This window comes from Brettanomyces nanus, chromosome 1, assembly GCF_011074865.1.
Source record: "Brettanomyces nanus chromosome 1, complete sequence".
Lineage (NCBI taxonomy): Eukaryota > Fungi > Ascomycota > Pichiomycetes > Pichiales > Pichiaceae > Brettanomyces > Brettanomyces nanus.
The window spans coordinates 2,058,127-2,071,769 of NC_052374.1; the positions used below are offsets into that span (position 1 = coordinate 2,058,127).

General features: G+C 42.1%; 4 protein-coding genes across 4 annotated transcripts; 2 read left to right on the forward strand and 2 right to left on the reverse strand.

The window, feature by feature from the left end:
• Positions 1-367: 367 nt before the first annotated feature.
• Positions 368-4,639, forward strand: FOA43_000952 (uncharacterized protein; the record flags this gene model as incomplete). Its single annotated transcript, XM_038921277.1, has 1 exon — positions 368-4,639. One exon carries the CDS (start codon positions 368-370, stop codon positions 4,637-4,639), a length of 4,272 nt encoding a protein of 1,423 aa, XP_038777205.1.
• Positions 4,640-4,728: 89 nt separating this feature from the next.
• Positions 4,729-6,411, reverse strand: FOA43_000953 (uncharacterized protein; the record flags this gene model as incomplete). The annotated part of the gene is made up of 1 exon (XM_038921278.1): positions 4,729-6,411. One exon carries the CDS (start codon positions 6,409-6,411, stop codon positions 4,729-4,731), a length of 1,683 nt encoding a protein of 560 aa, XP_038777206.1.
• Positions 6,412-6,824: 413 nt separating this feature from the next.
• MRT4 (mRNA turnover and ribosome assembly protein) lies at positions 6,825-7,601 on the reverse strand (the record flags this gene model as incomplete). The annotated part of the gene is made up of 1 exon (XM_038921279.1): positions 6,825-7,601. The coding sequence occupies one exon, from the start codon at positions 7,599-7,601 to the stop codon at positions 6,825-6,827; it is 777 nt and encodes a 258-aa protein (XP_038777207.1).
• A 725-nt stretch (positions 7,602-8,326) lies between these two features.
• On the forward strand, positions 8,327-13,378 carry FOA43_000955 (uncharacterized protein; the record flags this gene model as incomplete). The annotated part of the gene is made up of 1 exon (XM_038921280.1): positions 8,327-13,378. One exon carries the CDS (start codon positions 8,327-8,329, stop codon positions 13,376-13,378), a length of 5,052 nt encoding a protein of 1,683 aa, XP_038777208.1.
• Positions 13,379-13,643: the final 265 nt, after the last annotated feature.

Here is a 13,643-nt window from a genome sequence, read left to right on the forward strand (position 1 = left end):
TACTACGGCTACTCACTGTGTGGCTCCCTTTCCCTTGCAGAATGGCCACCTAGATCCTTTGACGATCTTGTCTAATCACTTTTTCGGCCTCCCAATAACGTGTCTGGCTTTTTTGTCGTTTCTTTTTCTCTCTCAAAATACGCGAAAGTAAAATGAGTCCTCGTCTTTCACGTTCGTCTTTCATCGTCGTGGTTCATTTATTTTTTTCTTTTCTTTCTTTTGGGGAAGTTATTTTTACCAGATTGAATAATCTCCTTTCTTTTATTATACAACACGCAGACTTGATATAGCCAAGACACTGAGCAGCAGGCGCTTTATATTGACTTATTTCGTTCAAGTTTTCAATTCAACATACGCGGTAGATACCATGACTCAAGATACGCGTGCAACGGGGTCGACTAAGGATCCCTGTGACCTCAAGGACTTCAAGAGCCTCAAGGACCTCGGGGACCTCAAGGACCTCAAACACCTTAAGGACCCCATGGATTCCAAGAGTCCCGTACAGGCCGAAGTGGAAGAGTTCACTGACGCGTCGAATAGCCCTTTACTACCTCTTGATGATGGCACACTCGCTGTGAAAGCTCTAACTGAGAAAATCACTGACAGCGAAGGCTCTTCAACCGTTGACAATCCTTTGAGAGATATATCTAGTCCTGAGAATAATACTAGTTCCGACGGACTTTCTCGCTCCAATTTGCAGGATGACCACGATCAGTTGATGGAACCATCTAAGGAGAAGGAGTTAAGTGAAGAGGGGAAACCATTTAAGGAGAAGAAATTAAGTGAGGAGACGAAACTACCTAAAGAGACGGAACTACCTAAAGAGACGGAACTACCTAAAGAGACGGAACTACCTAAAGAGACGGAACTACCTAAAGAGACGGAACTACCTAAAGAGACGGAATCTATTGAAGAGAACAAAGAGCCTGAAGAGAACAAAGAGCCTGAAGATAACAGAGAAGTCAATGAACCACAGAAATACGAACCGGAGCTGCCCCAACTAAAGAAACCAGAGGAAGAAGCTGCTGAACACAATGAAAAATTGTACAATATGGGAGAAACTTCCTCTAGCAGCGAGACAAACGTTAACACGAGCCTGTCTGTGCGGTCTTCTGTGCGATCATCTACGCAGTCCTCATTAGCACCATCGTCATCAATTTTGGCCTCGCCTATGATTGGCTCTCGTTCTCGTTCGGCTTCTCAATCTTCAGCCAAACTTCAATCTCCAGATATGAACTTTCAAACTCTTGATCCAACGAAGATGGGGCGCAACAATGACTACACTAAGACTCTTAAAAAGGTCAGTAGTATATTGTCACACAGGCGCAAAGGCTCGATTCCGGAATTTGGCCAAGGTATACGTGTTAGTAGTACACATATCAGTGATGGAACTGAAGTTAGTACAAACGTTGGAGATGAAGGAGCCGATAAATTAGATTTCTCTCCCGCAGCTTCTTTGAAACAACATGTGAGAAACAAATCCGACTCAATTAATCTTCGATATTCTCAAGAGGGACATTATGAGGGTAAGTTCCCCTTGACGGAAAGCATTAACAGCTTTAAAATCAACGATCTATCTTTGATGGGCAAGGATGGAAAAAGAGCCGAAAGGGAACAACTCCTGCATCAACTAGAGCCTGCAGATATGGTTGCAAGGGTCAGCGATCAGCATTTGGGAGATACCACCAGTGAGAAGGAGATCGAAACACCTGTGACGAAGCAAGAAGAAAGGCCTTCTCAAGATGCCGAGCCTGAGTCTTCTACCACAGGTAAGGGTGCCTTGTCTCATCGTTCTGCCCTTTCACATTTCTCTGCCATGTCACATCTCTCTGCCATTTCGCATCGCTCTGCCGCTACTTCGCATGCTTCTGGTGCTACTTCTGAAGGAATGGTTGCAGACATCATTGATGGGTATGATAGTTATTCTATGAGATCATCTGGAGACTACCAATCGCCTAAAAAGAATGTATCCCAATTGATAGAACCTCCCTCAAGGCCTGCACCAACTTATGAACAGAAAGAGGCAAAAGTCAGACCCAGCGGCCCTACAAGTAACGCTAATCAGAAAACTGTCACGCATAAACCTTCATTCTTCAAACCCCCTTCTTCCTTGTCTTCTGATACTACTCTCACAGCATCGGCTTTGGGCTCTCCTGCCTCGGTGTCTCGGGCACAGTGGCCACCCACCACGACTCCAGTGCTACAAAGCGGATCTACAATGGACTCTCAATCCAATTCTCCAGATCTTCGGGGATTAACTCCTGGGTCTAGGCATATATCTGTGAAAAAGCTCAACCATAATGGAACTATTAGCAGTAACCACACCACTGTGGGTACAAACACACCGTCTTCCTCCTCCAAACAAAGAACTAAGAAGGTATTTGGACAGATCCAGAACTTTTTTTCTCTTAACTCGCCTTCTCGTAATGAAAAGCGAAACATTTCTGCCCCAATTGATGTCATCTTGAAGACACATGTCACTTACGATCACGAGACCCAAACTTTCAAGGATTTACCACAGGAATGGGCTCGTGTTTTATCAGCTCAAGGTATTTCTGTGGAAGAACAAAGGAAAAATCCTGTGGCGATGAACCAAGTGATAAACTTTTACAGCTCAAATTTTAACCAAGGGTCTGAACCTAAGTTCATGAACATACCTAGCCATTACTCCGACAGCAGCGAGGAAAATGAAGACGACAATGCCAAGGAGACTACAAATGACACTGATACGAGATTCTCATCCGTTGAAAATAGCGGAAGCAATACATCTGGCAGCAATCACACCTCTAGGAGTAGCAGGAATACGCCTAACGTGGGAACTGGATATAGCTTTGGTCACACAACGCCTACGATGCAGCAGCATGAATTGTTCAGTGGTACCCAAAAGAATTCATTTACAACATCTCCTCGCATTCCTGAGGAATCTCAAGACCGTGAATTCATCCCAAGAAGGCATGCTCCACCTCCACCTTCGGGCAAATCTTCAAAGCAGTTCATGACGGGTCCTCATACACCTCAATTTAGTGGCCACACTCAGAGTCCTCATTTCCAAGCATCTCCTTCTTCTATTTTAGGATCGCTTTCTCGTCGTTTCCAGAAGAGGTCAGATAATAGACCAAAGATCATTCACCTGACTGAAGGTGTATCAAATCCTGCTGGTCCTCAGCAGATTTCTTCCCCTCAGATGAGTAATGCGGCCCGGATGCAACTTCGCTCGCCCTTGGTTAGTAAAAATGATTCCGAATTCAGACAGATCGCACCTCATAAACCTATTGAATTTATGCCCGCTCCATTAAGACCTGCACCTACACCACCAAAGGGACTTGTTCTAACAGAAGATAAACAGGTACCGGATGGAGAACCAAGGCCGGTCAAAGAAAACGGGAAAGTCGAAGCAAATGAGAAGGAACGCATGAATCAAAAGGTGCTACCCAAAGTCCCGGTTGAGCAGGATCCATTCGAGCAGCAGGAGAATGAATTACAGCAGCAACAAAAGATACCAGAGCTTCAGGAACCTTTGGTGTCACTGGTACCCCTGGTACCTCTAGTACCTTTGGTACCACAGGAATTACAGGAACCACTGGAACCACAAGGACCTAAGCAGGAAGAGAAATATGCCACCACCACAGCTTCGAACTCTTCAGTTCCTCCTATACCAACGAAACGGCCAATTAAGAAGCATCATCTTACTACTTCGGAGCAAGAAAGACGTCGGGAGTTGCGAAGAATGAAAGAAAGAAAGTACATGAAGAAGTTAATGGAAATATGCTCTAGCGATGATCCTCATCTGGAATACAAAGATTTGGTCAAAATTGGACAAGGTGCGTCTGGAGGTGTCTACACTGCTTATGAGATAGATACAGGTAATATTGTGGCCATCAAACAGATGGAATTAGAGAAACAGCCTAAAAAGGAGTTGATTATTAATGAGATCCTTGTCATGAAAGGCTCGAAACATCCTAACATTGTGAACTTCATCGAGGCCTACTTGTTGAAGAAGGACTTATGGGTGGTTATGGAATACATGGAAGGAGGATCGCTTACAGATATTGTGACGCATAGTATAATGACTGAGGGACAAATGGCCAGGGTCTGTAAAGAGACATTACAAGGATTGAAGTTTTTGCACTCTAAAGGCATTATCCATCGAGACATTAAATCCGATAACATTCTCCTCTCTCTGAAGGGTGATATTAAACTTACGGACTTTGGATTCTGTGCGCAGATCAAGGATTACTCTGCAAAGAGAAATACCATGGTCGGCACTCCCTATTGGATGGCACCAGAAGTAGTGACGAAGAAAAGCTATGGCCCTAAAGTGGACATATGGTCTCTTGGTATCATGACGATTGAAATGATTGAAGGTGAACCTCCCTATTTGAACGAGACACCACTAAGAGCGTTATTTCTCATTACTACGAACGGTAAGCCCAAGTTAAAGGACTGGGATTCTTTATCTCCAGAACTGCAACAGTTCCTGAACCATTGCTTGGAGGTCGATCCAGATGATAGATTTGATGCCGTTACATTGCTAGATGTACCTTTCATTCAGAAAGCAGACCCTAACTCATCTCTCTCTCCGTTGGTGAAGATGGCAAGACACCAGAAGCTGGCAGAGACATCTGACGGCGAGGACTAGGTGACCGATAACTTTATACATCAAATGATATGAAGGTAAAATATATGATACATTGTAGTTGGTATTATACAAAGAGTAAGGGAATACAGTTAGTTGTCGTCCATATAATTATCCATCTCATCATCGTTTAGATTACTAATGACCACATATTTGGATTGCACAAAGAACAATTTGACTGGACTCTGACCTTTATTTTCAAACTGGTAGAAGTTACCCATCGGAATCTCAAAGGAACAACCTCCAGTCACCACAAATACATTGTGAGAAAGCGAAACTTCCAGCACTCCATCGATCACGTAGAAGATAAAATATGTGTCGTCGTTCGATTTCACTGCCTTCCTCGAATTAACGGGCAGCTCAATGATACCACCTCCACTGAATTCGGAATCCTGGTCGAATAGAGTACGAATTCTGAAATACTCCTCCCTATTTCTGATAATTGTAGTGTTTTTCGACTGCCCTGGTGCCCACGCCACAGTTCTTTCGATCTGGTTTTCAGAACCAGGACCTTCAAACACGGGAACAGTTAAGGCCTTATTATCCATCCATTCAGAACCATTGATATTATCCATTGGTTCTTCGAAAGGAAGCAATTTTCCAGAGGAAGCGTGATCCTTTGCAGACTCAACCTCATGACGATCATCCTGGACCTTAAGTTCTCGATGTTCCTCAGGCTCATCGGGCTCCCCAGTGCCTCTCTTCAATGCCTTCACGACTGCCTCTGGTTGCCTTTCAGGCGCCATATAATGCCCGAGATCAACAACCTTTTTAACCTGCTTTCGATGCCTCTTAGGAGTCGATAGCCTATCAGTTCTTTTTCCGACTTCTTTCTTCTTTTTAACAGGGCTGATCGAAGACGCTTTCTGTTTGCTGACCCGAGGGATCGACGACAAATCCGGACGATGAACAACATCCTTCACCTCCATCACATAGGCACCATTCTCTTTCTTGGTTTCATAAACAATGTGCTCATTTCTCCACCAAGCAACTGGCTTGACTTTCGTTCTAGTCGAGTGTCTCAGCGGCCTTTCAGGTGAGTGTCTCTCGATTGACTTTACTTTCAGCTTATTGGATTTGAATCCTGTTTGCTTCTTTATTATACCATTCTTCGGGTCTCTACGATGCAGGCTTCTCTTAGGCGAAACTGATGACTTCTTGACAGGTTCAACTTCATCACTATTAGAGACCGGCTCCACACGCCTGGACTTTCTTATTTCTGATAAAATGCTATGTTCATCATCATGACTATCACTCCTTTCAGAAGTTCCATCCTCTTCATCAGTGGACACTGCATATACATCAAACTTTTTGTTCCTAGTCTTTTTGTGTAAGGCTATATCTTTGGTTAATCTTGAGGACTTCTTCATTCGCGGAGAGCTATTCTGCTTTATCAATTCCCTATTAGGTAGAGGAGGTAACAAGGCTCCTGAAGCGTTGATTCCATTTATCTTGTGAAGTCGAAGCTTTGGCTTAATAGGAGAGCCAAATATGGCTGCCTCATGGATCATTGCATCTGCCCTTCCATCTTCTGCACTAGCCTCTTCGTCATCAGACGAACTAACATACTCTGTAGGAATATTTCGCAATCTTTTGGCTTCTTCTGTGACTCTTTCTGATGTCTTTGAGGGTACCTTCAACACCTTTACCTTTACCGGATTCTTTCTGGTGTTTTGAAGTCTTTTAGTAGTGGGACTTTTATATTCATCATCCGATAAGAAGAAATCCTCCAAATCTTCCAAACCGTTGGCATTCTTCTTTGGAGTTCGAGTCATTCGAAACCCCGTTCGCCTTCCTGCTTGCCCTGGAAGCTCGAATATATGACCTTTTCGATAGCTCATCTTCTTTCTTGAGAAAGTAGTGAGAAGAGTTGATTGGTGGTGGTGGTAATGCGGTACTTTTTTCTTCTTTTCTACAAAACAAAAATTGTATATTTAACACCTTTTGTGCAGTTGCGATGATTTTCGAAAGCGGAATAAACTTTGCTGATAGATATCGAAGAGGTAGCTAGTTCAGTTGATTGACAGTTAGTTTATTTACCCTTTCACTTACACACAATAAAAAATTGTGGAGTCGCGAAATAAGTTCAATGTCTGTGTAAGGATGTAAGAGAGGTTATCACTAGATCAATATAATTACAATAAGCAAAGCGAAAGTATATCTATATGTATTACCGTTACTGAGCTTCCTAGGCAGCAGTCTCCATTGGCTCCTCATTCTGCTTCTTCTCGTTATTTATTTGCTTCTTTTTTATTTCTTTCTTCTTTCCATCAACTTCCTTCACTTCTCCCGTAGTATTGTCATGATATGCCAAAATCTTGACCTTAAATTCGGCAGCAGCAACGCCAAAAGTTTTCATAATGACAGCTTGCTTGACGCTGAGAACATCACCTTCATTGACAACCTTGAAAGGTTCAGTGAGCGTGATTTTTCCCTTGACAATTTTTGTTGGCATCTGGAACTTGTTTCTTAGAGTTGGTTCCATAGTATGTTGCATAGGCACATCGTCTTCTATAGAGATCTGTCCGGCTCTAGAGTATAAGGTTCCCTCAGGAACTATAAAAGTGATTGGAGATCTATTATTGGCCCTGGCATAATCATTCTTCACGTAGGATCTGAAGTAAGAATCGACAGTCTCAGGAGACTCATCCGTAAAAAGATAACCAACAAATCCCTGATCATAGCCGACAAGCTTATGAAGATTCTCCTTGTACTCTTCTTCACGAGTCTCTCCAAATGCCTTATGAAGCACCTTTTTCTTTCCCATAATAAGCTTTGATCCTGACCAGTCTCTTCTTATATCTTGCAAAACTGGAGTACGAACATCATCCATTTGAAGTGCCCAAGTGTACCTATGTGAATCTAGTGATTTTCTAACGTCATCGAACAATTTTACTTTGCTCTCTCTTCCTTTTTTGTCCGTCTGGGCAAGAGTCACCAATTTCGATCTCTTTGATCTTGGCATATTTACTTTATCTATAAGTTTTCAAAGCTTTCAATAAGATCGACTGGTATCAACTAGACTAAACTTGTTTAATCCCTATATTAGAAAAATTTTTCAGTCTCAAAATATAATTGCTTTTTGTTCCATCTGGAAAAAAGTTCAAGTAAATTCCAAAAGAGGAATATATGGAATCATTTTTAAGGAGTGAAAAAATAAGCCTCATAAATAAACTTAAATGGGAGGCATATGAGCTGGAAATGAATAAGAATACATCAAATCAAGAAGTTGCCTAGAGAATTCTGTATCATCTGCTCTTATTGAATTGGCCAGTTTTCGGGATTTGATTACTGCACCTGATAGAGCCCGGAATTCAGGTCAAAGTTCCCCGATTCTCTTACTCCATCATATTGAAGTTGACACAAGCTATCAGAGACTTTAAGGGCATGATCTACTTTGAATTTCTGCTACTTCATGCTCATCCAGGCTTCTCTAATTTCCCCTTTCTCTGTCTCCATTAGTCGCCTTCTTTCCAGATAGATTTTCCCCAATTGCCTTTCTGAGCGCGCGAGGCAAATGTACGAAAATCTAACAATCTCTAAGCGCAGAAATCGAAACCTCTGCATTGATATAGGCAACGACCACCGAATCTTTTTCGATAGCTGTGCATAGGAAACTTAATTGGAACCATAATTGGAACCATAATTGAACTCATCTTCTATTTGAGTAACTGTATTTGTTTTAACTTAATGAAGGAGAAGCGGAGCACTACCTCAAAACAAGGTGGGAAAGTCAAAGGCATTGGGGATCTAGATAAAGGCCGGAACGTTATCACCAGTAAAAGTTCAGATGCTGACATTGATATGAGAGACAGTGAAGAAGAGGAAGATGATGATGATGATGATGATGATGATGATGATGATGATGATGATGATGAGGACGATGAAGGGATTGCCGCTCTGCATAGGTTGACTGACAACTACCGTCATTACTCAGTAGCACAAAGGCAATATGAACGAAATCGCGATAGGCAAGAAGTTGAGGGAGATGACGAAATTCAACTAGAGAGTAGAGAGGTTTCCACTAGGTTGGATTATGATGATGATGATGAGGAAGCAATTATTGAAGGTGAGTACGATGATGACGATGATACAGGAGATGATGATGATGATGATGATGATGACGACGAGGATGAAGGAGTTGCAAATGAAGATGATGATGATACTGGAGATGGAATAAACAACCGTTTGGATTTAGGCGAAGATAGTGAACAGGTGTTACAGAGACTATACAGTGCTCTTACGGCTGCCAGACAGAGGCGTCAGCAGCAGTCACATTCACAAGCCGAAACAACGCAAACACTACAGGAACGAAATTCTGAAGACGGTTTAGGGGATTGGGGAGCAACGGCTAATGGAGAGTCTCATAACACTGACAGTGAAGCAAATATGCCTGGACAGACATCGTTTCGTACTACTATGAATCGATTGTTTCCTGGTTCCGGATTCGACGAGTTGATGGATATGAATGATGAAATTCAGGGACTTGTTGAGAATTTGGGAAGACAGATCGATGATCCTTTTATTGTACTTGAGATTCTCAATACACTTAGCGAAAAACTTCTTATGATGAACGGATTGGTCGCTGAAAGGGGATTACCTACCTATTCTTTAACGAAACAGCTTGTGACTATTCTGAAAAGTCCCGATTATGCCGAACATCTCGAAGTCCAGTTGGTGGCATGCAGATGCCTTTACAATCTCATTGAGGTAAATCAGGATGCTGTTCATACAATGGTCAGTTGCGGCGTTATTGAGGTTCTTACAGCAAAACTTACGGAAATCAATTACATAGACTTGGCTGAACAGGCTTTGCAAACTCTTGAAACTATATCACGCGATGCAGGGCACGAGATAATGAATAGGGCGAATATTACCACATATCTGACATACCTTGACTTCTTTACTATTCATGCACAGAGAAAGGCTCTCAACTTAATCGTCAACACTTGTGATCATATACCAAGATCAAAGTTCTCAGAGATTAAAAAGATTCTGCCCACAATTGAACAAGTTGCTACAGAATATACTGACTCCAATTGTGTGGAGAGTGCTTGGTTGGTGGTATCCAAGGTTATTCGAAGCTTTGAAAATGAACCTGACAAACTCACTGAACTCATAAACTTGAACCTTCTCAAAAATCTTACTGCTATTTTTCCTAGTTGTCTTGGCAAAGGTCAGCATAGTGGAAGTAGCATAATAAGCTTTAGTTCTTGCATAAAACTTATGGACTCACTAACCTTGCTTTGCAGGTCATCACCTCAGCTCACGCTATTGCTTATGAAGGAATGCTGTCTTGGTGATGTTCTTAGAACTTCCTTGATGAACTATGAAAAGACGGATCTCGACAAATCGCACTTGTCGAGTACTGTGAATGTTCAATCCTTGTCCAAGGGGATCGACTTGGAAAAAAATAGTCTTCGGGCAGTATCCATTGACGCGCTAATGGGTACCCCCAAAGATTTACTTATTGCTGTCTTAAAGCTCATTGCATCGATTGTTCCATTCTTAGAGGGTGACAGAGAGATGCTTGATATTGGCAACATGATGGGTTTCAAAAGCAGCAGTGATAACCAGAAACAAATCAATAAAGTACGCGTCCAACTATATTCAAATGAAGATAATCAAGAAACATTTCAAGGCTTCGTCGGTGTGATTTTCCCGATTTTGCTCAATATCTACAGTTCCACCGTCGATTACAAGATCCGAAGATTGGTTCTTTTGTGCACTTTGCGCATTATTGGAACACTTAATCAGAATCAACTAGCCTTAGTTGCCTATGGTTCGAATATTACCTCTATCTTAGCCTCTATCGTGGCTCAGGGTCGAAGAGTCCTCGACAGAGCGAGCGATTATAGAGGTGGTCTAGACGTCATCAGACCGTGCATTCTCATTTATGGGGCGCTTTTAATATCACACTTGCTCATAACTCGAGCTTCCGAGTTGTTCTTGAGCAGTTTTGAAAGAGAGGGTTTGCTATCCCACACTCAAAATCTACTAAAGAGATTGGAGGAAGACGAGCGTGTGTGTCAGGTGCGTAAAAGTACTAAAAATGGTACAGAAGATGATAACAAAAACGAGGGTAAAGAAGTACTTTCTCAGATGAGTGTGGACGAGGAAGAAGAAGAAGAGGATGAAATTGAGGTTCAAGAGGATGAGGACGAGTCTCCAGCATTGTCTGATTCTTGCAGGTCTGTATTTTCTTCTTTCAGACATCTTCACGGATTTTGCGAAGATGGGACAGTATTTCTTTCGTTAGACACACTTCTCTATGAACTTGATGAACTTTGCTCCAAAATAAATGAAGATTATGTGTCTTTGGTTACTTCTAGCATGACCCCTAAATCGAAGCATTCAAAAGTTTTGGATGAAATCAAGATTCTTTTAGGTAATAACAATAGCATGGAATATGACTATCATCAGTGGGTGGCGATATGGACTAAACTAGCACAGAGTCTAAGCAATGAAAAAGACTCCTCTGCTGCCAGTAGTTTCGAAATTGTTTCTTCTGGCATCATTGGAGCTCTTCTTAAAGTCTTAACAACAGAGAGACCTCATTCAAAGTGCTGCCAGTCCTTCCGGGATATTTTTTGTTCAGATTCAAGCCCTCTTGGTTCCAATGAGCGATTACCATTGACACTGATTGTGAAAAAACTTGAAGAATCTCTTGAGAGAACTGAATCATTTGAAATCGTAAGTACTGAAGCCTCAATAAATGCGAACTCGCGTGCATCTTCAATGGCAAAACAACTGAAGATAAAACTTGTTTCAATTGATTCTGAGACGCAAGAAAAAGATCGCCAAATGATGCTGATGGTACATGCCATAGCAACGTTCAAGTCAATCGATGCGTTTCTTCATGCTCGATATCAGCGAATTCAAAACCTTCTGTGTACATTTTCTCCGGAAGGATCTGGCGATGTCGCACATCGTACTAATAATGAAGACTATTCTTCAGGTTCAGACTTCTTTGTTGAGTTTTCCATTGATGGAGAAGTTATTCCTCATGGAACTACGATATATGGTGCTATTTACAGATCACTACAGAAAGCCCCTCATGAGACGGTTTCTCCAAGGCGTATATGGACCCCCGAGCCTCATGCTGTTGAGTTTAGGAGAGTTCCTGGTCATGCCCCAGCTTATGATGATGAACTTTATCCTACTGAACCCAGCGATGATGTATTATCATCTCTTGGGGATTCTATCACCATCCAAATCTTGCAGTTACTCAAGGCTTTACACTTTCTCAATGCCACTACTGAAAGGCCGGGTGCTTCAGACGTACTTTTCCTTAACTACAAGCTCAGTGCTAAGTTGAATCGCCAACTTGAGGAGCCTCTTGTAGTGGCTAGTGGCACAGTCCCCGATTGGTCAGTTACTATTACTAGACAATTTCCATTTCTCTTTCCGCTGGACACGAGGGTGTTCTTCCTTCAGTCAACATCTTTTGGATATTCGAGACTAATTGATTTGTGGCAAAATAGGGCGAAAAGAGAGGAAGAGGATAGTGGCGCTTCTTCATACATGAGCAATAATAACAACAGCATTCAGCTTGGGAGACCGGTTCGTCATAAACTTCGCCTTTCTAGAGATAAGCTCCTTCAGGGTGCTATCAAGGTAATGGATAGGTACGCTGGAGTTCCCGGACTTTTGGAGATCGAGTATTTTGATGAGGCAGGAACTGGTTTGGGACCTACTTTGGAATTTTATGCCAACGTCTCTAAAGAGTTCAGTAAGAATAAGTTACAGATGTGGCGTGGAGGTGACGGCGAATCAGAGGATTACGTCAATTACTCTTCAGGTTTATTCCCTAGGCCGGTTAATCGCGCGACTCCCCATTACCATAGAACCATACATCTGTTCTCTGTTCTTGGCAAGTTTGTCGCTAGATCCCTCCTTGACTCCAGAATCATTGATTTTGCATTTAATCCTCTCTTCTTTGAGCTATCAAAGAATAATATCTCTGATGCCACTTCAGCTTCTGACCTACAAACTCTTCTTGATCGGTTGAAATTTGTTGATATTGATCTTTATAGATCTTTAGCTCATTTACAGTTGTACCTTGATCGGTATCGCGGGGCTCTAGAAGATGAGTGTGAAGGTATTGAAATCCAGGGATCTACTTTGGCAGATTTATCTCTCAACTTTGTAATTCCCGGATATCCTGATGTAGAGCTTATTCCTAACGGAGAAAATGTGACCTTAGGGTCAGAAAATCTTGAAAATTACATCCATGCGGTTGCAGAGTATACTGTTGGCATGGGAATACAAGATCAAATACAGGCTTTTGCAGAGGGCTTCAGTGCTGTTTTCCCCTACTCATCTCTGGCAATCTTTTCACCGGAAGAGCTGGTGCGAATATTGGGAAATGAAGATGAAGATTGGTCTTTGGAGACTCTGCTCAACGTTGTTCACGCGGACCATGGATTTACTTTAGGATCACCCACTGTTCAGAACCTTTTGGAAATTTTGAGCACTTTCAACAAGGAGGAGAAACGCAAGTTTTTGCAGTTCCTTACAGGATCACCCAAACTTCCTATTGGCGGATTCAAGGCACTACACCCTGAATTTACGGTTGTTCTGAAGCAGGCTGAAGATAACTTGAAGCCTGATGATTACCTCCCCAGTGTGATGACGTGCGCTAATTACCTAAAGCTTCCAGAGTATTCCTCTAAAAAGGTTTTGACCCGTCGTCTTATCCAGGCAATGAATGAGGGTGCAAATGCCTTCTTGCTATCGTAGTTATTGATACCCATATATACGGATAATGAATAAATAATACTGAAAGGTACATGAATGTTACCAATTAAATGGGTGCTTGTAAAAATCGACGTAGGTATCTTCTTTAACCAAAAACTGGAAATCAACAGCGGCCTTTCTGCATGTATCCGAAAGCGATTCCGGACCACAGCAATTAAGAGCATAACGCTTATATATATGTTATATAGGATTGGGCCTTTCTCTAACGTACTGCTTGACATCAGTTTTATTAGAAATCGAGCTGTGA